Here is a 27,562-nt window from a genome sequence, read left to right as displayed (position 1 = left end):
AACATCCGTGTTTCCATTCCAATGATTTCTGTTTTCCTGTGGAGGTAGCAGTAAACCTGCTCCTGGAATCAGTTGGATAGAAAAAAAATAAAACCCTGACGCTGAGTTTTATGGCCTCTTTGCAGCTTCACATTCTTTTCAGAAGAGAAGTTTTTAAATGTGTCTAGTCAGAGAGTCCTTCAGGGTTGAGTACCTTTCCAAGTATATACTTCAAGTTCTGCCTTTGTAGGAAAGGCTAGTTTCAACAGATAATCTGCATGACCTTGCTTTGTTATCCGATGTCGGATAGAAGAATATATAAGGGGTAGGTATGTTTTTTGAGCTATTCAGAATAAAGTGTGGGATTGCAATGGTTGTATTTATTGTATCCTGCATTATTGATGGTGTCGTAAAATTATCAACATTACATTTAAAAAAAAAATTAGAAATGCACTTGGAATTTAGAGTGGAAATACTCTGGTGTGGTTTAATGTTTATTTGTTCTAGTCTGTTTGACGTACATAATGACCTAATCAGCTTCATATTACACTATAAACTTTGATTCTGCTTTGAAAACTTGAGAGAAGAAAAATCTGAAGGAAACTGTAACAATTATGGATTTATGCTGCAACAGTTGATGCAGGCTTTAATACCAGTTTCTCTTGCATTTATAACTCATGTTCCAAGATTGGTATCAATATTATTTCAGCTGTTCCAATATATGGTGATTTTTATAGTCTGGTATACAAAAAAGTGCTGAGTTGTCTTAGTATGCTACTAGAAATGTGACATTCTTTTCTTGTGGGATAACATCTACTCTCTCATTCCATCTAAAAATACTGCATTTAAGTCCAAGTCTGGTTCAACTCAGTAAGAGCAGTGGCTGTTAGCCAGTTGTGTGGGTTTGGTTTGGTTGGGGTTTTTAAACTCTTGATTGGAACACCTTTCTCTGCTAAGGAACTAGTTTAAGATCTTCAAAGCAATTTGATACAGGATTTTTGGATGCCTGTCATTTAATATGAAATTGTGAAATTTATATGTGAAATTCTCACTGCTAAACTTCTGTGCAGTCTTCTAATTACTGTATAATAAACACCTTGATTTTTTGGAACTTGTATAATAACTTGGCCTAGATTCTTCTCTCAAATATTTTGTATTGCAACTTTTAAAAATTCAGGAATACTTTATCAATGTAATACTTAACGATAAGCAGCCTGCATACATATTTGCTTCTTCTAGGCTGTTTTACAGGTCACTTAGTCTAAACATGGGGTTTTGGCATTGTGTTTTTTGGGGTGTTTTTGTTTTGTGGGTTTGGTTTTTTGTTTTTGTTTTTTCTATAGAATAATGGGAATGGTTATTTTAAAAAAAAAGTGCTGTTGAAGATGGATGGAAGAGAGAACTGCTTGGAGGAAACTAGTAATTTTGCTCCTTTCTCTTCATTATTTTTTTTTGCAGATCGAAAGAAGAAATTTTATTTCTATCAAATTGTATAAAATGAGTAAACTTGGAAAGTTAAGTCTAATCACATGAAACTGAGCTAAATATGACATACCGATGTACTTTCATACCAGTTATTGGTATTGAGGTTGTTCTCCTCTTTCCCAGGATAAGATGATGCTTGGTGAGCAGTCGCTGTCTTATTCTTGTGTACTTACCAAAGGGGTGAGGACTCTTCTTGCCATGGTGGTGTAAGGAATACTCAGAATCTGGTAGTTAGCTGGGGGAAAAATCCTGTAGGATTTCTGCGGTTTAGGGAACACTATGAAGAGTTGGTTTGGTTTCGTGGTTTGTTTTGGGTTTATTTGTTGGTTTGTTTGGGTTTTTTTCCTTTCTGTTGAGGTGTGGAGTCTGGTATAACTAAATCTCAACTGGCCATACATTTATTTTTCTGAAGTATCTCTTGGAGACCCTTTTGATGTAGTTTTCAAACTCTTTGAGTAAACTCAGGGAGAAACTTGGAGTTAGCTCATGAGGCAGGAGCTCATAGCTTAACTACTGCAGAGTCAACTGAAAGTAGCCTCAGCTTTTCTGGTTTAAAAAAAAATAAAATAATCACACTTAGCTGATTATATGAAGAACAAAGCTGTGCTTCCATTCCTCCCAGTAGAGCAAGTGTGAAGTGACATGATGCAGCGTAGGCTGATGAAACAGCCTGCTGTAACCAGAGGAAGGTCCTGCTCTGGACTCCTCTGGTGCCGGTCTGTCCCTGCAGAAGACCGATTCCCCTTGCAACTACCAGAAAGCTAACCCAGCCAAAGAGAGAGCATTTCTTTGCCAGGTTAGCGACGTGGACCATCCTAATGTGTGGTCAGAGCCAGTGCGAGGGTGAGATGGGGTCGAGGACAGGCTGCCTGGCCAAACAGAGGGAGAAAAGAGCTGGAGTGAGCTGTTAGGTCGCTCTGAGGCTGTGCAGCCCAGCCCCAGCCTCTCCTGCTTCCCTGCAAAGCTGAGCTCACTGGGAGGTGATTCAGCTGTTGGGTTTGTTTGGGTTTACTTTCCTTTTTTCTTTTTATCCCCAAGAGGTCCCAATGTATTTCTGCACAAAAGTTTAAAGTTGCTCCTTTTGAGCTCATTTGGCACGGGATATAGCTGTGAATAAAATCAGGGCTTGCTGGCAATGACTTCTGTCAAAAATGCAGCCAGCCCATCTGCAGTGAAGTTGAGAGGCTGCTGTCGAAGGGTTAAATGAGATTGAGCAATGCTGCTGTGCTGTTTCTGGCGGAGCAGGAATCTGGTAAAACTCTGCCTGAGCTCAAACCTGTTTGTTGCAAGCGTTATCTTGGAGCTGTCAATATTAATGGCTGGCTCTGATAATACCTTCATACTCGAGCTGTCAGGGTTTGTCCACGGGGTTTCTATGCTTAACTACCTTTACCCTCTTGGCATCCAGAATACTTGATGGCAGTGAACGGTGTGGCTGGTGAGAAGGCCATGCTGCACTGAGTTTTTTCCGTTGTTAGATGGCTGTATGTGCGCTAGCGGTGTTAGAAGCATGTGCCAAACTATGGGCTAATCACAAAAGCAAGCTTAGCCTTTCTAGGCTACTGCGCTCCCCCAATCCCCTGGTAATTTCTATGACTTCATAACTACTTTCCTGTTTTTTTTAAGCTCAGATGAGAAAGGAAAAGTGGCAGTACAGAGGAAATGGTGAAATCGACCGTTTACAATAAGTGTACGAAGTGCCAAGGAAAACCATCTTCTGTTAACCTTTAACTTCATCGAGCTCTGGCATTTGCACCACTGCATTTTAATTGGCCTTTTAACTTCCCCTGGTATTCACAATTAATTTTGAATTTTTCTTATCCCTTCAGTAACAATGCATTCACAGAAGCTTTAAATGCATGGTTTAACATGTCTGTGGTGTCAGACCATGGCTGCCGCTCCTGGGGCCCTGCCCTCTCTACCCTTGCCCTCATGTCTGCACGGGCTCATGCTCGCCTGGCCTTGAGGAGCCAGTTCAAGCATCCAGTCAGGAATATAAAAAAAAAAATTAAAAATTATTATGGGACGAGTTTTATAGGTCTGCCCATACCCAAAGTGCTACAGGTATGCCCCCGTGCAGTGGTTCACTGCAGGAAGGAGTGGGAATGAAGAACCACCAGCACTGGGAGGGGAATGTGCCCGAGAGGTCTGCAGCTGTGGGTGTAGGAGCCAGGTGCTCCTTGGGAAGGAAAATCCCAAACTCAGACTGTTTTTGTGATGTCCTGCAGAAGTGCATCGCCAGCTGATGAGACTGAAGCTGTGGCCTTGACTTCTGGGCCCCTTCCCCTGCCTCAGGGCTGCCCCCCGCGAGGCTGTGTGAATGGCGCACATGGCGAGTCTGAATGTCTCACTGCTGTACAAAAACTCCTATGTGTTTGGGGGTGGTGGTGTTTGTTTTAGCAGCACAGTACTACTTGGTTTTAAATCTGGCTTTGACTGTTTAAGGATACAGCTTTTGAGTGGAAAGGTATTGCTAGAGTGACTTGACAAAGTGTGAACTGACAAATAGTACCTTTTCATCTTCTCATTTTAGTGCATAAATTGCTGCATTCAGAACTACTCAAGGCTGTTTAAAGAAATCTTTAGATGGTAAAATGTTTAATTGTTATAAACACCCATTTCTGTTCTGCTAGTTTAATAAATGAATCTAAGTGTTTCAAGACCTCAGCAGATTCTGCTGTGGAAATGAGCTTCAAATTTGTGTCTGTGCCACAGCATGCTACAGAGATGAGCAGAAACTAAATTTCACTTGGTGTGGCTACAGGAAGGCAGGTATTTATAGTTCAGACTTTACTTGCGGATGACTGTAGTGACACCTTCAAGAAGTTCCTTCCTGGACGGAAATCATAGACAGGTTTGGGTTGGAAGGGACCTCAAAGACCATCTAGTTCCAACTCCCCTGCCATGGACAGGGACACCCTCCACTAGAGCAGGTTGCCCAAAGCCCCATCCAACCTGGCCTTGAACACTTCCAGGGATGGGGCATCCACAGCTTCTTTGGGCAACCTGTTCCAGTGCCTCACCATCCTCACAGTGAAGAATTTCTTCCTCATATCTAATCGAAATCTACTCTCTTTCAGCTTAAGGCCATCACCCCTTGTCCAATCACTACATGCCCTGGTAACCAGCCTCTCTCCAGCTTTCTTGTAGGCTCCAAATGCCTACAAATAGCATTTGAGAGGCTATAGAGCCTTGACAATAATATGTGGATACCACTAATTGTGGATGTGACACAGGAAGCAACATAAGTGATGTGCTAGAAATTTTGTGGCTGAAACAGGCTTCAGTATCTCTAGGTGGTCATAGAAATTAACCATTAGTATATGAGCTACTATAACTGGCATTTCCTGACATGTGGGTGACTCTAAGAGTTGAGATACTAGTTTTCTTGGGAACTTCTTAGGACTTTCAAGAGATTTTTTTTTTTCCATCTTGGAATACATGAACCCATGTAGCAGAAAAAAATGTCCTGGCTTTTGTGGAAGTTCAGCAGAAAATGTTTAAATTTATCAAATGAGAAATGCATATTTAGCTAAGGAGCAGAGGTACACATGCATCACTAAACCCAACACCATTTATAGTAAAAGGAAGAGATTTGGAACTCTACTTTAGGCCTATAAAACCAAAATATATTGGTAGGCCTATTGTTTAGAGCAGCTATCTTTGAGTTAAACTTATAGTTTTGATTTTCTAGAACCTAACATCAAACTTGGCTGATTCTCGTTAGGATTTTCATCCAAAGTGTACTTCTACTTCTTAAGTTTGGCTTCCCAAAATATTCTGTCTTGTAAAAAGTTATGCCCAAAGGATATTTAATTTAGATAATTTTTGTGTTTCTTTAGATTTAAAAAAAAAATCACTTAAGTCAAAAGATACTATCTTGAACTTGAGGAATTAAAATATGTTCTGTTGAGTAAAGAAGAGTATTTGAGTAATAACACAGCAGCTTCTGTCTGTGAAGCAAGCCTAGGCTCTAGCAACTTGCATCTGACAGGTAGCTGTTGGAAAGCAAGGAAGTTTCAAACGATTCTCAAGCTCCCTGTAACATGTGGCTGCTGAGAAACAAGAATATTTTTGGCAACAGGTTGAAGATTTGTGAGCTCTAACATCCAGAAAAAGATTTTAATCCATTAATTACTGTGAAACTAGGCTCTGGTGGAAATAACTTTTAAAAAGATGCCTCATTTAAGCAATGTATTGTGTACACCTGGGTGTTCAGAATGGGTTACAGCTGGAGAGAATCAGGAGTCCTGTCCTGTAGCTACTCCTAGTAAAAGGTGCCTTGAGAAAAGACACCTTGGACTGAAACGTGGTGTTTCAGGCAGCCAGTGTTGCTTACCATGAAGTTGATTCTCATGAATGACTGCCTTGTTATTTCTCCTATTTTTTTTTTCCCCAATAAGATGCAGAATTAATGACGATTGCAAACTAGATGTATCTATTACAAAATCAAAATTAGTGGGAGCAGTTAGTGGAAGAAAGAAAATGTTTGCTTCTTGTTTCCCTCTTCTGTTTTCTGCTGCCTTTTCAGATTAAATTCTAAACAGCCTTAAAAATGGAACGATGTAAATACTGTAATATTGTGCTCAAGCATAGGATCTCATATTCTAACATTTCAGAGAACTTTATAAAGATAATTATAATTTTATAGACATGAGAATGTGTTACAGTATAACTTGTCAAAGCCTCATGGTATCTGATGAAGACTTTCTGTCATACTCAGATGAGGTGTACTGAGACAAAAAACTTCAGAAAATACTGAGAAATAAGTAATTTCTTAGGTAAGAAACTGGTTTATGAGTTCAGCTTTTTTAGAGGGAAGGAAGGAGTCATTCTCTGTGACAAGTGAAAACTAATACTGGAGTTCAGAAACCCTGTAAAGTAGAGGACAGAGAAGTTAAATAGCCCATATTACTACATCTGGACCTAAAGTTGTAAAGCTATTGCATGAAGGTGAACATGACTTCTAAATGGGAAAACAAAGATCCTATATGAGCATAAGATCCCTTGTAAAGCTTGTAAAAGCATAAAGAGCCCGCACATGTACAATCCGTGTTAAACATTAAGTGACTCATAGGAATCCTGTTTGGCTTGTTCTCTGCTGGACTGTTTCACACACTAAACATCAGGGAATAAACATCTGATTCTCCATAAATGTACCTAGCAAATGAGGGAAGTAAAATATCAGAAATTACAGTGAGTATCTGTTAGCTAATCGCATAAGTGGTGTATTCTGAGGCTGAATTGAACTCTGTTTGAAGTAATAAGTCAAGGTGAAAACTGATTGCTTATTGCATTTGGTAGGAAGGCAATGTATACCACTAACAAGGGCAAGAATAATTTGGAAATAGTAATTTCTCTGTATATTTATTGATTTGAGATGGTTAATGATATTTTCACTTTATTGCAGTAATAGTTTGCTGCTCTTTTTGAAAATATACATGGAGCAGAGGATGTAAATCCTGTTTGTTGTGCCACTTCCTTGGCTCATTTCTTTAGCTTGTTTCTGCCTCTAAAGTGATGCGAAAGAAATGACTTTTCAAGGGATTTTTAAGTGGGGTTGGGGGGCAGGCGAGTTTTAAAAAAATTCATTTATAAAATTGCTGACTTCTAATTAGAAGATTTATTTAGAGGATTGGGTTTTGCTAGTAAGGAAGGAACAGCGACGTGTAGAAATACTGTGGTGTAAGGACCAAAATAGTCAAAGCAAATGTCATACTGCAAAGCGGATATGAATGGCCCTTTTGTTACCCCTTCATAATTACCTCCAGGCTATAGCTGATGACACATGAGTGACTGGAGTTTATGCAAAGATGTGACTCAATTTCTACATTATGGCCAATGATGATGCTCATTTTTTCATGACTGATGCGGCACAAGGATAGAGTAGACTCCAATTTCTAATGCTTTGTCCGTAAGAGGAATATCTGCTCAGATGAGAGATGCATCTTGTATTAAGAACTATTGACAACTGAGACTGCACCAGTATTAAATAGTTAAATGATAATCTGTTCTTCCATACGTACTAAGTCCATCTCCTGTAAGGTCTAAGCACTCAACTGCTTGCAAATAATCATAATTTATTTTTTAAGATGTTCAGTATTTCACTCTGATTTTTAGAAGTAAGTGCTCGTGGTTTGAACAAATGGCTTTCAAAAATCAGGCTTTCCTTTCCTAGAATAAAATTAATTTGACTCTATGTATAACAGTAAAACACATTGAAGTGCTTCCTTTCCGTTTTATGTACTCGAACGAATTTTATTTAGTCTGGTCTAATAAAATGCTTTTTAAAAAAGCATTATAATGTTTTTGTGTTTGACAATGTTCTTGCACAAGTCTTAACTGTTGAAATGACTTGTTTACAATCTGTATTGCTGATAAAACTAGAAGCCTGATCTACAGCCTTCCAGTTCAGAGCCGTTTCCACCTGCCAGTTCTGCCTGCGGCAGGCAGAGTTGCTGCCCTTTGCATGAGACTGGGAGCTGCTCGTCCACGTGCTGCAGAGTCCTTGGTACCAGCATCGACTGGGCTTTCTTCGCCTTCTCTGAGCAGAGACCATGTCCCATCCCAGCATTAAGAGGGGAATGTTCCAGTATGGTCGCTATGGGAAAAGTTCCACAACACAACCTGATTCCCTGAGGTATCAGAGGACCTAGAAGTGGGCTGTGTCTCCGCCTTTGCAATGTACTGGTGCTTTGCAGGTTTTGGTTCCGGCAATGCCTAATGCTGCTTCTGAACCTGTTAACGGATAGAAGATATAAGGCTTCACACCAGTACAATTTTGAGGAAGATTTGGAAACATTAATATGAGGATGAAAAACTGAGTGAGAGGGTTTTATTAAATGACAGAAGCTTGCTAAGAAGTTTGAAATGCCACAGGGCTCCTGGAGGAGGTCATATGTTGCATGGGGTAGGCCAGGCAACTGCGATAAGTAGCTTATTACATAGATACTGGTGTGACATAGCTGCTTGAAATCAAAAAGAAAAAAACCAAACTCACTCCCCATATTTTTGTATCTAAATGTGAACTTTTCAGTATTGGTTTTTGTGATTTCTTTCTTTACTACAACTCCAAAAGAGTAGACGTTTTGTTTCCAGAAGGAGTGTAGTTGTTTAAAATGTGAACTGTGATGTGTGGATAATTACTACCAGGTGGGTAGTGTTAGCTTATTTGGACATGCATGCTCAAAACCTGGTTTCTGCCATGGTTTGCTCTTTTATATTGAGTAGCTGTTGAAGGACTTGCAGCTCTTAACACGGAGGAGAAACTTGCAAAAGGTGAATAGGGCTTGTTGGCCAGGCACAGCCCCTGTGGCTCTCAAAGCCTTGACCTGCAGGCAGAGCGCGGGGCTCACACACCAGGGCCACCTCACCTGGCCAGCAGCAGGACTGTGCTGGGAAACCTGAAATGGTTAGTCTGTCCAGTTGCACGTCCTGTCAAGGAAATAAGAGTTGCCAGTTTGCCCTGGAACTGCATGCTCCTGGATTTGGGGTCTGCAAAGGAGCTGTGGGATGCTTGAGGAATACCCACCCATGCCAGCTTGAGAACCGCTCATAACCCTAAGCTCTTGGAGGTATCTTGTGTCTTTCTCACATGAAGATTTGGTATAGGTATGTAGCCAGGAAAGTTGGTTGCTTGCGTGCCTGGCATAAATACCTTTTTTGTTCATTCTGGGGTGTGAACTTCCTGCTTTTAAAGCAAAGCAATGGAAACTGTTCAGATGTTGATGTGTCTTCAGCTTCGTTTGTATCTAAAATGACCCTAGGCTGGTCTGTTTGTATCTCAAGCTGTAGCAAAAACAGCTGGTTGCCAGGAAGAATACTCTTAAGCCTGTAACTGGGCTGTGCAACTGCCCATAACACAAACATGAATGACAAATTTTGTAATTTATTCCATTCCTGACCGGGTCATTTTGTCATGTTAAAACTGTCATGTTTTCCAGCCCCCTACCTTGAACCTTTTTCCATCCAGTTGTAGTAGGGCATGCCCCCCTTCCCAACTTGCTTGTCAAATTTTCAAAACATGAAGGATTTTTAACTGCCTAATCTTTCACAGAACAAGAAATGTCCAAGTCTCCTTCTTTATGCTGAGAATTTTTTTGTAGCATCTGACAGAGGTGTACCACCCTGATATTGCCTGTGGCAAAGCTTTTATCCCCAAACTCTGTTCTTGTTTCTTCCTACAGCTTGCATGTTTACGGTAGGGGCATGTTTTGGCTAAAGCTCCACTGGATTTCTTGTGCACCTAAATAGATTGTTTTGAAATAAGAAAAATAGGTACCCAGTCATCCTACATGATCTTGGCATAAACTCATATATTGTGCCAGAAACAGCTTTAAATTGGTATGAAGACCCTCCTTGAGCCTCTGACAACTAAGTGAGGATGATCCCTATTGCCAGATTTGTCTGGATAAACGAACAATGCCAAAATTGCTCGACCCTGTATGCTTCCACTTGGTTCTGCTCTTTCAGTTTCTGGTATTGATTTTTCAACTAAAATCTTGTAAAGCATAAGCTAGACAGTTGCTCGATATTCCAAAGCACGTGCATACCTCTCTTTAAATTAAATACTGAAGATGGCCCTTACTGGATTATTCCAAGTGGTCTTTGGTATTTCACTGCACTTACCCTTCAGGTCTTGGAAACTTTAATGGGGAGACCTCTGTACCTGGAGCTTCAGTTCTCTTGGAGCTTAGATCAGTGTGCTCAATTAACTGCTAGTCAGGCTGAGTACTTCATGTGGCTCCTTAACCATATGAGCAGCTTACTCTTCTTATTTTAGGCTGGCAGTCTCTATGACTAGCTCTTTCTGAATTTATTCCTTAACAGGAGGTGATGATACAAGTTTGACTGGATTTCTTGATTTGTGAAACTATGAAGAATCAAGGTGAAGGTTGAGGCATGAGGTTAAACAGCACCAGTGAAAAGCAAAAGGGCTTAAGAGCAGCAGAAAGCAAGAAACACTTTTAAAAAAATAAATCAGTAAGACAGTGTTGTTATATTTTATTTTGGGGTTTTAGTCTCAGTGTCTGTTAGTCCTTAGTATATTCTGATCTCATATGCCCTTTTCTCATCAAATTGTTTTAACTAAAAACAAATACAAAATACGTGGACCATCAAGCAGGCCTTTTGGAAACACAAACCAAAACTTGTTAGCATTTCCAGAGGGTCTGCAGCATGGTCCAGCCACTAGGCTGAGGGGGGAAAATTGGAGATGTTTTACTAACAGAGTGGGCTGGAAGAGATCAGGCTCAAGGATGACTTTTTGAGAATTAGAATAAAGAATGAATATGCAAACTGAGGAGAGGGGGCACATAAAAAAAAAAAATCTCCTAAGTGTATTTGTATACTAATTTAGTAATGGGCAAGGTTACTGTAAAAGCTTTGGAAAATCTCATCAGGAGCCTGCAGCATGAAAAAGAAAAGTGCTTTGGTAGTTAACTTGCTTGCAAATCCCCTATGTGGTTGTATCCCAGCGTGCTAGGGTGCAGCTCAAGTCACTGCAGCATTCACGTTTTCATCATCAGATGCTGTGTCCGTAGTGACGCCGAACTGGTGCTGAACAGGAGCGAGATGACTCATCTCTCCTTCCTGCGCAGGGAAGAGCAGGGCGAGTCCTTTCAATAACTGAGCGCTCTGCTCTCATGAGAATTTACCACGGAGGGTGAGGCGTGGTTTTCTATCTTAGCCCGCTGTCACTGTAAAAAGCTTCTAAGTGCTTAATGTAAAACTGCAACACAGCTACTTAATACCCCTACCAGTGTGTCAGTGTCCAAACAACTGTTAAGACTGCTTAAACTGTAGTGATTAAAAAGGGATCTTTCCCATACAAGGGCAAAAAATACAAATATTTCTAGTAAAGCGCTGGCCCTTTCTTCTAACCAGCCGTTATAGCTGCAGAATAATTTCCTATAACTTGCAGCAGAGGAGAGTGCATAGCATAAAAATCACTCGTTTTGATTAGTGTTGTCAGACCTTAATACCCGACTGGTTTCTGGGTGCTCATTCCCTATATTTTTTTTTTCTTGAGAACAGTGCATTTTACTGCTTTATTTGTTCTGCAGGCATGCAGTGAGTATTCCCTACCTCCAGGACAGGGCACTTTTAACTGGGGGACATGGTGAGTGCCAACCTTAGCATGGGGTCAGGCTGCGGCGAGAGCGACCGGGGGGGGGCAGACAGGGAACCTGTTGTAAAGGTGAGGTTTTCTTTAGGGAAAACCAGGTGCAGGTGTGGCCATGCCAGCGTGCGAACTCATCTGCCGTGTGGTCAGTTGTGCAGCACCTAATGGAAAAAGTCTGAAGTGATTTTTTGGGCCAGTGCATTATTATTATTTTATTTTTTTCTCTGATGTATTCTAGCTGATGGAAAAGCATGCAAAGTGAGTTTTGAGCTCTTTGCATGCGCAGGGGCTATGCAAAGCTGCTGTAGCTGTGGCTCTCCCATTCAGCTCAGTCCTCCCGTGGCTTATTTTTGCATCAACAAATTAAGTGTGAAAGCAACATATACCAAGCTCGAAATGGCTAAAAATAAGCTCCATTATCTGCAGAGAAGGGCAGCTTTCCCTTTCGCGGTCCCGCCTGCCGTTTGAGCAAGTGGAGATCGATCGGTCTAATGTCTGGGGCTCGCCTTTCATAAAAGAAGGGCTGTGGCTTTAAGTAATCGCTGGCTGCTTGTGCCAATTGCAGAAGCTGCAGTATCTGCCGCTGTCGGGAGCGATCGGCGCGGAAGTAGGATAACCTGCGGAGGCAAGGTCCAGTGTTGCCGCTCGGCTGCGGCCGGACCAGCCGGGCTGGTGGCGCTGCCACCTGCGCGTCGCCTATGAGCACCGGGGGGCCGAGCGGGGGGCTGCCGGAGCTGGAAGATGGGCTGCTCTAGCAGCAAACTGTGTCTCTATTCGCAGTGTGCTGCAGCAAGGGTAATCGGTATTTGTTTTGCAGCGCTTTTTCCGACGGCAGCGTGCTGGACGGGAGCTTGGCCGTGAGCAAGGTGAAAGTGCCCTGGCAGTAGGAAGCCTGGACCTTGTCACCTCCACGCCGTGGCCATGGGCGTGAGGTGCTGGTTGCCGTGGAGCGGCCCTGCTCTGGCCGTGCCTTCGCTTCTCCCTGGGGTGCAGGTCTGGAGCACAGGGGCCTGGCCGGCCCCTTTCCCCGGGATGAGGCGCAGCTCCAAGGCAAAGCAGGGAGATGGGTGCTTCTGCTTCTTTTGAGCACAGATTTGTTATGATTCTCTCAGCATAAGAAACATCATTTATCTTAAAACTGAGAACTGTGAGCAGTGGGGTGGGTTGTATTCAACTTTGAACAGGACTGTACCTTTCCTTCATGGAAGACTGAGCATTTAGCAAAGTTTTTGGTTTTGTGTTTGCATAGGCTTAAGATAAATATTTTAATGCATGCCTCTTTCACATGTATACCATGCTTTTGTGCCCTTGACAGCTATCAGTTGATTTGTTCTGGAGGCTTATGTTGCTACACCCATCATAAAATATATAATTAATATCTGCAAAGTAGGATTTTAATTGCAGTGTTATCCTGGAAAAAGCTATTCTTTGTTTTAAAGTATAACTTCCTTAACAACAGAAGAACATCTGTGTATTTTGTAACAGCAGAACTGTTATCCTAAATGATTCATATCTTGGCTTCTCGCTCCTGTGTCTTGTTTTCCTACAGAACACATGTAAGTTAATTATTGGAAGGTGCCCGGCTCAGATCACTAGTAACCAAATGTTTGGGTTTGTTTTTTTTCCTCTGCAGAGGGAAGAAGCACTGAAACAGCGTAAAGAGTTATCTCAAGAACTAGTTAATCTTCGAGGAGAACTAGGTAAGAATTTATTTTTGTATTCTTCATGAGAAGAGAAATGCAGCAAAACAGATCTGCGGAAAGACGGATGCCCTGGTATTGTAATGGCAGTCATTTAATTCCCCAACTGAATTCTGCTCAGATGCTTTAATCGCTGCATTTCTCTGGAGCCCTGACAGCATGACCCCAGGTTCACCGAATTCCTGGCACTGATCTGACTGCGCCTAGTGGGGCCTCCTTGCAAAACACGAGTCTGATGACCAAAGGCGCACTCACTTTCTTAAAAACAGAGGATGGCTGACAGTATATATACTTCTGTTTGGTCCTTAACTTATTCGTATGCTGTCTTCTAGAGATTTCCTGGCAAAAATCCATAAACCTGTAAAATATACTGCACAAAATCTGCATTTTGCCTTAGTGGCTTGTAGGTGAATGAGTGTAAAATTAACAGAGGGAAATGCTATCAGGCTAATGAGATTAAATCTTTGGACTCATCCTAGTGGACAGCTATAATATGAAATTGAGCTATAATGTGCAGGGGCTGGTTTTGCCAGCTTTGAAGCTTGCTTTAACTGCCTTTAATGGTAACTTCATATAACTTATTTGAACTCAAAGCGGAATCATCTTGTGGAGTGCAAAAAGTCATCTGGATGGAAAATGATAGCACTTGACAGTGAAGCTAGCATTTTATAAAGGCATGCATCAGTTATGATGAAGCCCCTTTAAAAAAGAAAAAAAAAGCTTTGAAAGCAGCAGCAATACATGTGGAGCAGTTTCAGAGATACCACTTATTATTGAAAAGTTGGAAATGTTTATTTTCACATGCTTTGGAAGCCAAGTATTGTCTCGGCCAGACTTCAGTGTGAACATAGGTCTTTGTGACATGCAGGTGGTGCATTTAATGTTCAGATTTATTTTTTAGCACTGATTAATAAGACGGGCATTCCCTGGCAACTACTCAGGGTGGGAAGTGTGGGTGGGAGGAGTGGGTCTCCTCATCCCCCCCCAGCTGAAGGGACAGAGCACAGCATCTCCACTTGTCGCTATTCCTGTTGTCCAATTAATTTAGAGGGTTATGTTAAAATGCAGCTTTCTGGGAGCTTTATTTGATGCTGCATAAAACTGCAAATTGGTGAATGGGGAGTATCACAAGCAGAGACAGTCTTGCAGCCTAAATAGACAGACAAGAGTACCAAAGACACTGCAGAAACGTGTAGCATTTTCTGGCCTGGAAGCTTAGTACTAAAAAGCTGAGGCTCTTCTAGAGCTTGGTGCAGTCTGGCGTCTGTCAAGCTGCAGTTTTTAACCTTCCTACTGATGAAGCACCTCGATTGCGGTTTTGCAGTTGTTTCAGACAGGTCTCGGTAGGGGCTGGCTTTGAAAGAGCCTGGCCTGCCTTTGCCCTCCCTCTGTCCAGCCGTGTGCCAGCACTGCTGCCTGAGGACCTAAGCCAGCTGAAAACTAGTGGCCCGAAGGGCTGCTTTGCCAAAGCTGCCTGGCCTGGCTCAGCACGTGGCTGAAGGAGCACTGGTGTGGGGCAGAGAAAGGGGCAGGAGCAGCAGGGTGGGGGTTGTGTCCCCCATGGGCTGCAGCTGGCATTTCTGTCACCCTGAAGTGATGATGAAAAAACTAGTGTCTTAGTGTGGAAACAGGCTTCTTGCATTCCTACAAATTTGCGTTATAAATATTACAAACTAGATACTGTTATGTACATATGTGTGACTTTGTGGGCAAACCCATTTGTTTACCTTACCGTGAAAATGATTTGTTTACCTTACTGTGAAAATGCATCTTCAATATTATTTTTCCTTTATCAACCTAGGTACTATGTTTGTCCCTTACCGGAAAGGGGAGAGTTCAGCTTAGATTGGTGGACCAAAAGCTAGCCAGCACTCTTGCCCATTACCACTTCTTGAGATTGTGTTTTGGTAGGGTCCGGGTTTTTTTGGGGGGGAGGGTGGGGTTTTTGAAAAGCTCAATTCTTTCTAAGGGTGCCTCACTCCTAAATGAGCTTCCCATAAACTTGTTACCTTGCTGCTTTGATTAACAGCCTGCTGAGTTCAGATGTGGGACTCCCACTGCAAGACTATGCCATTCAGTAGGTTGATAACTAGGAAAAAAAATCTTCAAATGCAACTGAGCTTGATGGATGTGTGATGCCTGAGTGCACGGAGCTGTCAGCCAGGGATGCTGGCTGGCGTGCTGCTGGACGAGGTCATCAGCCATTCTCCTCGTGGAGCTGATCTTACTGGGTCAGCTCTGCAGGAGCATCCCCAATGGCAGCCTCGGGCTCACTTCCCGTTGTAAGGTTTCCAGACAGTGGTTTCAGTGAAGCGTTTATCTTCACACAGCTCCTTTGTCTTAACCACGTCACACGTCTAGCCTGTCTATACTTCTCTCCTCAGCATGTAAAGGAGGTGGATTTAATCACAGAAAGGAAAAAGTACACAGGTCACCCATTCTATCTAGCTTTAAAGAGATTTGCTTTTTTTTAAAAAAAAAAAGCAAAAAATAAATAAAGTCAGACAGACCTTATTTGTTGACAAGGTGTGAGAAAAGCATTCTTGTAACGGTAGCTTTAGCTGGAAATAATCTGTTTAAATACACACCTGCTAATCAGCTTTCTATTGCCACTGTTAAATGGATATAGCTGACTTCCATAGGCTATTTTGATGCAAGTACTGCGAACTTTGATTCACAGTATGATCTAGGCATATATTGGCTCAAAGTTAAGTAGTTTGTATCTTTTGGCCATGTGGACGTGTGTGTGTACATGTTTTGTGGAGTCCCAACTGCTCTGTTTTTAATTCCCGTTGATTTGCAGTTTGGGAGCAGGCAGTCTAGGAAGAGGAGCGAGGTGCGTCTAGGTCAGTATCGTTGGTGCCCTGCATGTTGTTGAGTTTAAGAGGAATGTGAAGTCTTGTGCAGCTTGCACCCTGCACAGTTTGGACTCCTCAATTTCTTGCTTTGAAGTTTAATTGTGTCGCGCTCCTAAGCTCCTTGATTTACTTTGCAAAACCAAATTGGCTTGCTGTCAAATTGTCTGGTTTGCTGGGTTATTCTGTATGACCCTCTCTACCAAAACAGCTTTTTGTTTAATGATTTAAATACGCATTATACTCCCAGAACCTGCCTTTAGCTGTGCAGAGCGTGGGGAGGATGGTTATTGGACACCACGTTGTGCTCTCAGTAGCTGGAAACGCCTGTGAGGATTAGCAACGATGATGTGTTTGGGGACGGGCTTTTCCAAAGGAGTGAAAATTTGGTAACAGTTGGGTTCTGAATTTGGGTTTCCTTAAAATGTCCAGCCACAAAGACCAAAACTTTGTGGTTTGAATGCAAACGCCTTAGTTCTGGGAGCCTGGAGCAGGTATGGATGTCCTGTTTGTCACCTGTTTCCCCTCTTATTAAGATGCAAGCTAGTGCGTAAATTATTTGTAGCTACTTGTTTAATTATGTAAGTAGAAATTGCAAGAGCTGCGTATTTCTTCAGAGGTACGAAACTATTCCTCTAAATTAATTGCACTCCAAATTGTTTCAGAGCCTCTTTGCAGCGGCGCTGGAGGGGATCCAGCTCAGTCCTGCTACATCACAGCAGGTGCAAAGCTGACTCAGCCTGCGCCTGCCCTGGCCCTTTCAGAATTGCCATTCGTGAGCCTTTTGCCGTGGGCTGGAGAGGCTTGCCTGTGTCCTCTGCAGCCAAAGGCCAACCCCTCTTTCTCCCCTCCGTTTGCTGCATTGCAGTTGCTAAACAATATTTTCTTCAAAATGCCTTCATGCTATTTTTATTTAAGTAATAAATGACCTTTAAAATGTTTTGGAGGTTGGGATAAAAAAGAATATTGTGTTTTATGGACAGATGGAGTGAATGTGAATTGGTTTTCAGGTTTTGGTGATCCTGAAAGACAGTTAATAGTAGGTAGGCATTTCTATCAATTATTTGAGGCAGGGCCTAACTTGCCATGAGTCGTACGTTTGCCTGCCTGCTCACACTGTAGTGTTTGCAGCATTAGAGGATAGGAACATACTTCCTGGGAGATATCTGAATGCTTCACATATGTATTCAACCATATCCACTTATATGTAGCTCAAAGCATGCTCTTTTGGTCTACCTGCCTTGTTTCAACTTGCCCAAGAACAAAAATATGAAACATGGCTTAACGTCCTGTGCTGTTAGTCTCATTACAGAAGTAACACTAAGAGAAACTTGGTCATAAACTTGAAAGTATGTTTGGGTAGAAGAATTTCCAATATTGAGAATCTGCCAAAACCATGAATTAATTATAAGATAACATTTTTTTTAATATATATATGGAGAAGGAAATGAGCCTCTGTCTACAGTAGATTTACTACTCAACAGAACATATACAATAGGTCTTGCAGTGTGAGGTATAAAGTTAGAGCAATAAAGTGTTACGTGCTGTGACACAACACCATACTGAATACTTGATGTTTTCTGGTAATTATCCCCTTTTCACATCCCCCATATCTATTAAAATGTTGCTAGTTCACTGTCCTAGTGACCTCTGTTTCAAAATTTCAGACAGTCTAATGGCTTTTCATAAATCATAACTAGACCAGTGAGTGACTTAGACAATTTTATGAAGGTAACTGTTGTTTCAAAACAATTCAATTCAGGGGTAAAAAAAAAAATCCATTATGTTTTGTCATCTTAGATAGTCACCGCGATTATAGTGACTTTTAAGGGAATGTAAGTTGCCACTGCCATTTGCGCTACTGCAGGGAGTTGCTATGTGCCTGGTTCTCTGGACTTCTCTTTTGCAGGCCTTTGGTTTATGGTTTTGGCACATACAAAGCTTTGCAATGAAATACCCAAGATGCAAGTAGCCATTGTTAACTGCTACAGGTGAATGTTAATTTTACATGCCAAACCCAGCATTTCTGATCTGAAGATACGCTCTTACCAGATCTCAGAAACTTCCCGTGATTGCCAGAGGTCATGGTTCTGCCCAGAAGAACCAGGCTCTTCATTTATAATAAACAAGTGTTAAGAAGCCTAAAAATATAGATTAATCTTGTTCTCTGTTGTAGTAATACAGGGAGAGACAGTGTTGTATGATTGGGAGGAGAGGCTGGGACAGGCAAGTGGGGGGGGAAATATTAATGGCTTCGCTATTTGAATGAAGTAGTAAATCTTGCTTCTGGCTGCCATATATGCTATCCCATATGCTCTGTCCTTAAAGCTTAAAACTGTTTAGTGTTACAGATGAGATGGAACAAACTTAATGTACAAATGGATAGTGCATCTTTTCGTCTCTGTGGCTTGATTTTTCTCTCAAATGCTGTTGGACTGTTTGTCTCCTGTTGTTACTTAGCTTGAGGTCTGTGGTCTGTTTATAATGCATGGCGTAATGAAGATGTGGAGTTGTGGAGGGAAGCACTTTAAGAAGGGAAAGGAAGTACAGCACTTGTGCTCAAAAACTGAGGCATGCCCTTCAAGTGCCTCTGAAGTGGATTAGGAATTGAAATAAAGATTTTGTGTGTGCTACTGGAAGAGCACATGTTCCAGTTAGAAATTTTTCTTCAAGATGAAGTACCAGTTCTATGAGAGAACTCTTAAGTTGGGTAGCCATTAAGTTGGGTTAGTCAGGAGTTGTGCAGCATCCCCTTGCAGTGGATGAGTGGCCAACGTAAGGAATTAGTTGCCTTTTTCATGGCTTGTCCCTGTCTTAAACCAAGGCACTGTATAGTCATAAATTAGATGATTCAGTCCAGCGGTGGATAGGGCTGTACAAAATGCTTGCTGCAGACACTTGAATCTCAGGTATGGGGACAAATTTTGGTTTATAGGACTTCTCCTAATTTCAAATTGACAATTCTTCAGTCGGTGCTTTTGCTGAAATTTCCCATGCAGAGTTTCTTGCACCACCACGATACTGGGAGCTTACCGGTGGTGTGGTGGTTCTGCTTCTGGTTCGGATGGCAAGGATTCAGGTCAGGCTTGCGAACTGCAAGGAGGCAGGGCAGCCTCTAGCTTTGCAGAGGCCTGATGGTTACCTTCAAGGTAACACAACATTCAACTGCCAATGCAAGTTTTAAAAATTTTTGTTTGCCTTTGTAACATTAGTCTTCTCATAAATATGAATTGCAAACTGGCTGAACAAGAACTGATGCGTGTATTTTCTTTGACAAAGGCGTGGTTTGCTATTTGCTTTTTTCTGAAGTCTTTTGCATCATCTGAAGTTCTGTGTGCTGACACTTAAAGATAAGATGATGATAGGCAGCACATTCTTCTACCTAAATGGAGGCAAACGAATGGCTGCGGCCTTACAAATAAAGAATTGGATGCTTGCTTCTCCCTCTATTATTTTTAAAGGAAGTGGATCATTAGAAGCATTTTGCTACATTTATTTCAAATGAGGCATGTGAGCTGCCTGCCTCTCAGCTGTACCTCTCACTCTGCTATAGATGGTCCGATCCCTTTCTGCATGCGGTTGGCTGTGCAGTGTCTCCATTTGGCTCCCTGCCTGGTTCTTTGCATTATAAAATGGTGTCCCCTACCTGTGACGTTTCCTCTTCCCCAAAAACGTGGCAACACGAGCATATGTATTCAATAACATTACACTGATGCAATGTGATAGAAAACTCTGAAATCTGCTTGCGTTGCAGAGAATGTTGTGATACATTTCAGTTGAGCCTTTAGTTGCATTGTTGCCAGTCACAAGATGAATAGCTTGGCTTAAATCTGTTCTGATCAGCAAACCTTTCACACAGACTTAGCACAGAGCTAAGCCTGCTGTTAAACCTAATTCAGGTAGACACACACGCAGACTGATTCCCATACCGCACAGCTCACTCTTACACTTTCTAGTTCAACTGCAGGTTCCAAGTGACGGCAGCAGGGCCAAGACTTCCTTACAGTTTCCTTAAAAGAGAGTGCAAGTATTATTCATCGAGTAACCACTGGCTCTTGATGAGCCGTAGCAAAGAGGGAATGCAACATGTGTAACTTGAGGCACTCTGGGGCAGGCTGCTTTCCCTAGAGGCAAGCCCAGTACTGCTCTGGGAATCTGTCCCTGAAGATCCTGCAATTTATATATCTTAAGGCTCAAACTCAGCTGTGATGAGAAATTCCTGTACTGCCTGTACAAAAATCCTTGAATCTTCCCATGCTTTTACATTGAGTTTATACTGTTTGGGCAGTGCGCCAAGGCTGCTATAAAGTGTGTGTATGTACGCACGCATGGTTTCTCCTGTATTTTATTCAAGATCAAGTTAACATTTTAGTTGATTTTTCTCTTAAGCACACACTCATCTGACCAATCTATTTTAAACCAAAGCACAGGAGTCTGTACAGAAGTGGTTTTGCTTGAGGCCAGTGACCACACGCTTGTGTCGGAGGTCCTGGTTCACCTTGCTGCCAGGCTTTGGGTGCAGCTGGAACTGCATAAGGTGCTTGCTCCAGTCATATTAACCACAGGAAAATGATGACTCCTATTCGGGCCTGGCTGGCTGGACTTCAGAATGCTAAATTTTGAACTCAAAAGTACAAATTATGAACTTCTGGTTTGCCTTTTAATCAGCTGTAAATATGGGGAGACAAACCTAGGCGGTTGTCTTAGCTGACTTGTGTTTATATAAATGCAAAGAGAATTACACAGCATTTTTTTTCTGTCATCTTAATACTCTGCACTTTCTGCCTGAAACCATTCTGTATCTTGTGTATTTAAATATCCTGGGCATATGCACATTAGCAGTATGGTTCAGGTTGGCAGTTCTGCGTCCATGTCAGTCCATGTCAGTCCATGTCAGCCTAGAATTGCTTCTCTGCTGCATATCTGAGTGAGAGTAACATGTTGAATGGATGTTCTTCAGGATATTAAGACTTTCAAATTTAGCTAAGTGGCTTATATATCAGAAAGTGAAGTACTCTGACAAATATGCCACTGAAATGGGATCAAATTAAGTAAAGTAGCAAATCCAATTAATTTTTTTATTGGAGCACTCCAGTGTCTCTCGTGAGACATTCATTCTTCTATGTCATGACAAACTGTCACACTTGTGCTTTCCATATGGGTTCCTGGTTTAACTAGATTCGGTTAATTCTCAGCATAAGAAACACTGAATTTGATTTTTTTTTTTTTTTTTGCAAAGGTCTTTTCATGTGTCCTTGGAGGTGGCACTCATTTCATGGATAAATTGTATTTGTCTTTGTATAGCCGTGTTGCTGTGCACAGTGTTCACTATCTTTAATACTTGTAATGAAGACAGTGAAATTAGCATTGAACTTGATCTAATTACTGTTTTTCTTTTTTCTTCTGACCTCTTCAGTAACCACTTCTGCAGCTTGTGAGAAATTGGAGAGAGACAGGAATGAACTGCAAGTTGCTTATGAAGGATTTCTGCAGAAGTTAAACCAGCAACACCACAATGATTTAGCTGAGCTGGAGGAGAGGCTTAAACAGTTTTACACTGCAGAATGTGAGAAACTCCAAAGTATCTGCATTGAAGAAGCTGAAAAGTACAAAGCGCAACTCCAGGAGCAGGTTTGTGACATTTGAAGTAGGAATGTTCTCTAGCAATTGCTTTCTGCTGCAGACGAGCCTGCAGAGAATCCTGGGTTTTGCTAATAGCGGAGTTATTTTAGCTAATGTAAAACTCCTCTTTGTTGCAATGAATAAAAATATTACGAAGCTAAGCTGTCCAGATCTTAAGTTTTTGTTTAAAGACAGTGGAGGTTCCTTGTGTTCTGCAAGCTTCACTGACTTCTGGAGATCCGCTGGATTATTTGAAGCAGTTTAAGTTTTAAGATTTATAAAGACACGCCCAGCCTGTGACCTTGCTTTGCAACAACTCCATGTGTGCAACAGATGCATCATCCTGTCGGTAGCGGTAAACTATAAGGCATCGTTCTCTGCTAAGCGTTGTATGTGGCTTAGCTTTTTCTGTGACCATCTGTTAAGTGCTACCTTGACTATTTAAAGCATAATCGAGGTACGTTGTACAGCCATTAGAACAATACTTTAAATGAGAGTTAAGTTGACATGAGTAAGGGGGGGGGGAAAATCATGTTGTCTTATTGCAGGTGGACAACTTAAATATCACACATGAAAACTTTAAGTTGGAACTTGAAAACAGCCACTCAGAGAAGGTAGAGGAGCTGAAAAAGGAGTATGAATCCTCTTTTTCAGGCAAGTATTTTGTATTCACGTACATATGCTATAGTACCGCTAGTCACAAACAAAAATATTCAAGCTTTTTCATCAGTATGTCAATTTCATTGTTCTTTGCAGTCAACTCTTTTCAAAAACATTGGCTGAATTCCTTCTTGTGGAACTGAACAAGTCTCACTTTACAATGGGGATTTCTGTATGTAGTTGAATGAAACCCGTAAAACAGTTTCAGTGAAGATGACTTTTTTTCATTCAGTAAAAGATGTCTGAATTTCAGTCTGCCTTCAAAATCTCATGTATTGAGTAATCGCTCCCACTCCCTCATTTCTATAAGGAGCACCTGAAAATTGAAATTGAGGATAAGTAGGATTGTGTGCTTTCCAGACTGACGTGGGAATGTTGAGAAATATCACACGCTCTTTACAGTATACTGGGGCAAAGGTTGTTTTTCAGGGAGGGAGTGGTGAATGTGCTCAGTTTTAAATGGCATTGCATCGAACTGATTTAAGTGATGATGATTTCCATCCTCCCTCCAACTCCACTTGATAGCCAAGTTTCCAGTGATGCTTTTGCGTCATTAAAACTGATGATGCTTCCACTGCAATCAAAGAGCAAACTCCTCTGTGTGACATCTCCAAAGTAGGAAGGGAAATGTTTTTCTAGTAGTTCTGGGAAGACACAATTTGAATTTTTGCTGTGTTTCCCATTGGAAACTCAGCTTTTGTCAGCTGTGGCTCTTGTGCTCAATTAATCCATTTGTTGCATGTAGATGAATGCTTTAAAAAATTGCCACACTGTCAACTAATGAAATGGATATGTGAGGGCACAATCAACAAATCTGAAGCAGCAATAAATCTGCTACTTTGTACATGCTTTGGATCAGTTGATGATCAATGTTCTTTTCATGTTGTCATTGACTCCGCATCTGTGTGTATGTGTGTTGGCTGGCTTTTCGTGCTGCTGCTTTTCAAAAAGAATTTTCATGTCTTACGTGGTATTAAAAATCTGCAAAAATAATTTGTTGCAGAGCTCAAGAGTGCCCATGAATCTGAAAGGAAGTCGCTTGAAGATTCCTTTAAAGAGAAGCAGGAATTGCTAGAGGTTTGTTAAGGGTTGGGGTCATTGCAGTAGTCTAAGAGTTAGAATGCAGTTTGGAGATGTGCACTGAATTCTTGGCCTAACTATCCCATATCTTTTCATTTCAGAAAAAAATCGATGAATTAAAATGTGAAAACGACTCTCTGAGTGAGAAGTTGAAACTGGAAGAGCAAAAACAAATAGCCAAAGAAAAAGCCAATCTTGTAAGTCTCAATCTTCAAAAGTAATGCAGATAAGCAGATCTTGTAAGCCTGGATTTAATTTTATTGCATAATATGAAAGGTTTGCAATCAAGCCTGACAGGGTTCTAGGGTTATTAATATTCTATGTAAATGGCTCACCTGCCAGAAGGTTTTCTCAGTCACTACAATGTTGTGTATTAACCTTACTATTATAAACCTGTAAAGCTGTTGAATATCTAAGTCAGCGGTGTAAGTTAGAGCCCAAGTTAAATTGAAGACCTATGCGTACGCAGAAGTTGTGCCATAGCTTTCTTCTACACGGTCGATAAATGTTTTAACAGCGCTATGATCAGTGTGGGCTTACATCACTACTGCAAAACTCCCTTCTTGAGTCTTTAATGCTTTTATTCAAACTTTGATTCATACTTGTTGCTGATTTATCCTTCAGATAAACTTTATTTTGTCCTGCCTTTCCTTCCAAGGCTGCTGTTATCTGTGATGCTCCTGGGTTAGAAATGTGCTCTGAGAGGTTTTTCATGCGCTGGGAGGGTTAGACACAAACATGCTTATCATTCTGGTTACCTGGAAATAACTGGAATACCAGTATTATTGCTTATCACACCAAGAGAAATTCCAGGCTTAGAAACTCACTTAGGATGCCGCTAGTAGAAGTTGCCGTGATTTTCACTGGAATTTATTTCTCTCTCTGTTAGTGTTTATTCTAGTGGCAGGACAGAGCTGCCACAAGAAGAACCTGCAACCATAATATGTTGCTGTGGTAGGGAGAGATGATGCCAAATAGAACGTGTTGTACGCTGCACTTGGAAGTTTGAACTATATTCCGTAGGCATGCTCAGACCTTTAATTTAGAGGAGCAGCAGTCAAGTGCCTTTATGTAGCTGCTCATGCCCTGTGCGTCCTGACAGCATTAGACACATCATAAGCTTGGGGCTTCTCTATGGAAAAATACTGATATTCTTCTGTACTAAACCCAAATTCCACACTACCAGAATTCCCTTTAGCCCTTTGAAGACAGATCTGTATTTCCAACTCCTCCAGTATTATTCAGTGTCACTCGATATTCCCAGCTTTTTTGCTCAAATCTTATGTACGCCTTTCAGTCTTTTTATCTGTGCTCTACTATGAGTAGCTAATGTGGTGGCTCAGATTTAATTTTAAAAAGACATTTTAAGACCATTGGGGCAGAGGAGGGAAAGAAAAAAAAAAGTTAAATTTTGAAGATACTGTTTAAACTTTTCAGGATTGCTTTTCTCACTAGCTCCTACATTTCACATAAAGACAGAAAACACAGTGCCTCTGAGGCAGCACAGCGCACCCCAGCCTCATGTGGGCTTCTGTTCAAAAGCAGAAATTAAACAAGAACCACTAAAGCCGCAGTCATTAAACAGGCAGGAGAATGAAATGTGAAGGTGATGAGGCCCTTGTTACCTGTGAAATGTACCGGCTCTGCCTTGCACCCCACAAAGCTGCAGGCATTGCCTGCTGAGTCTTAGGTTTCTGCTGCAGCAGTGCAGCTGTTACGTGAGGCAGCAGACTTGGATTCTTACCCAAATATGATAAAGCAATTTTTGTTTGGTTTTAAAGATAAACTTAGTTACACAATGCACTTAATCATTGATTTCTGTTTGTGTTCTACTTGGACTACCTGGAAATGGACTGAGACTTGCTTTATTTCTCCTTATTTTTGCCTGTGACTTTGCCTTTGAAATGCAGGGAATGTGTTTTACTCTGCAGTGTTTGAGTAGTTTCTTGCTCTGGAAAAGAGGTCTTTGAGGAAACCAGATCTGACCCTGCCCTGTCCCCTCCTGTTCTCCCCTCCACCTCCTGGAAAACAAAAACAAAATAGGAAAAATAAAAAAAGAAGTCCTAACTTGCTGTATGGTAGAGAAGGCATGGATGTACAGCAGTGCAAGGTTTTTATGTATAATTGCATTGCTAGGCTTTAAGAAGAATGTAAAAATGAAAATTTACAATTTCTGCTTATGAACCAGCTACCTTCAGACTCAAAACAGGGAAAATCAGCTACAGTCAAGTTCATACCTTTAAGTTTCTGGTGCTTTTTGAACTACTCCAGCACCTGAAAACTCTTCAAATGTTTACTCTAATTACCTCTTGGGATGGGTTATGAGTAATATGAAATAAATTTTGGAACTCCTAGCCTTAAAGGGAGCCTTTGGGCACTCCCGCAAAACAAGTTTCGCTGTGACAGCTTCAGTGCCTGCCTTTGACTCCCAAGGGCTTTTCATATTTGTGCATAAAGTGTTTTTCTGAACAGCTTCTGGAAAACTGCAGCTGTCCACCTATGCCAAAGAGAAACAAAATCAGAGGCAGCAGATTTTTTTATTCTAAACTGCTCAACTTGATTTCACTTAGAACAAGTAACTGTTGTTACCGTATTTATTTTCTTGCTCTTTCTAAGTAGCAGAGAAACAGTTAAATTGTTCCTGAAATTCATGGTACTAAGCAAACTCTGTGGAAATCTTTCAGAAAAACCCACAGATTATGTATCTGGAACAGGAGCTGGAAAGTTTGAGAGCAGTGCTGGAGATCAAGAATGAGAAACTCCATGAGCAGGATATAAAGCTAATGAAGATGGAAAAACTGGTGAGTTTTCCTTGGGGTCTGGCAGGTTTGGACCATGTCTCTGAGTTACGTTCTGATAATGAACTCGGGCTGGTCAGACTTATGTGTGAGGATAAATATTTTTGTTTCAAAGGAAACCTGAAATGATAATGAAACATGCTTACCTGGCAGGTACAATTATATCTGCATTGGGCTCTAATGTAAAGAGGGGGAAGGAATCACCGGATGCTGTAAATGACCTTTTAACTCTTAAGACAACTACTGGCTTGCATAAACTATTGCCAAGTTAGTACAGGGTTATCTGGGAGCCTCTTCACATTTTGCTTCCTCTTCCCTCTTCTGTCCCCCATCCTCTAAGGAAAAAATCCTTCCCTGCTATGTTTGCCTGAGTGTTATAGAAGATAGATTGCACTGTCAGGAAAACATCAACATGGAAATGATCCTAATTAAACCAGAAGGTATCAAGTATGAAACGGAATAAATGTTTCCTTTTAGAGTTCATTAGCTTAGGTCAATCACTTTAGCTATTATCTTTAAGCTACTTGTTTAGCTGTGTGGATTTGCTCCTAGTCTAAGCGTAATTCCATGTGAAAAGGCAATTTTGGGGGCAGAACTTGTAATTGCTTAGTGTGCTCTTACTTGTGGCAGGACAGGGTCCTTAGCTGGGGTGGGGCCTTTTGAACACTGCTGTAATACTTGCTTGAGCAAGATTTTAATGAGGAAGTATAGAAAGAGGTTTGGATACAAAGGAATAAATTCATGTCAGTTGTTCAGCATTGTACAGCATCATATGTTGCCCTGGTCTACAATTACTAGTAAATTACTAGTAAACCTTCATCTTTTCTGACAGACCTTGGCCTTTGGAGCATCCAACCATTTAATGAGTGTTTTTCCTTAACTTCTGATAACATCCTGCAGCAATGAAGTGGAATTAGAGCTGTTTACAGAGGGGAGCGCTTTAATTTGTCACATTAGCATGTTATTTCTGGACATTCTTCTATCTGCCACAGCTTCTAAAACTGGCAGAAGTTACTAGAACATGCTGGTTAACTAGTAGACCCCTTATCCAGTCCTGCTTCATTGGCATTTAATCAGCACAAGTGGCAAAATGCCAACGTTACCCAAGGATAAGGTAAGTAGGATCTGTTTGCTACGGAACAGTAAGGCAGGAGAGCAGGTCAGGCTCATATTTCTCTACGTTTTTGCATCGCCCGTAACAAGGTCTGCAAACTCCAGATAACGAACATATCCAATAGCTCAGTCAGTATCTTGATGAGT

General features: G+C 41.4%; 1 protein-coding gene across 14 annotated transcripts in view; it reads left to right on the top strand.

Moving 5' to 3' along the window:
• The window catches only part of MTUS1 (microtubule associated scaffold protein 1), a 124,902-nt gene that overhangs the window by 94,051 nt on the left and 3,289 nt on the right, over window positions 1–27,562 (top strand). For 13 of the 14 annotated variants that reach the window (XM_054823458.1, XM_054823466.1, XM_054823462.1 and 10 more), the window contains 6 exons: window positions 13,221–13,287; window positions 21,559–21,773; window positions 22,313–22,418; window positions 23,428–23,501; window positions 23,606–23,701; window positions 26,189–26,305. In XM_054823458.1, the coding sequence (XP_054679433.1) occupies window positions 13,221–13,287; window positions 21,559–21,773; window positions 22,313–22,418; window positions 23,428–23,501; window positions 23,606–23,701; window positions 26,189–26,305 (675 nt within the window). Of the gene's footprint in view, window positions 1–12,189; window positions 12,383–13,220; window positions 13,288–21,558; window positions 21,774–22,312; window positions 22,419–23,427; window positions 23,502–23,605; window positions 23,702–26,188; window positions 26,306–27,562 lie in introns of those variants that run through there. The other variant, XM_054823471.1, reaches the window with a different exon arrangement.

The sequence above is a fragment of the Grus americana genome, chromosome 4, assembly GCF_028858705.1.
Source record: "Grus americana isolate bGruAme1 chromosome 4, bGruAme1.mat, whole genome shotgun sequence".
In the NCBI taxonomy this organism is placed as follows: domain Eukaryota; kingdom Metazoa; phylum Chordata; class Aves; order Gruiformes; family Gruidae; genus Grus; species Grus americana.
The sequence above is the reverse complement of the archived record's forward strand: the minus strand, read 5'-3'. Positions and strand labels throughout refer to the sequence as shown.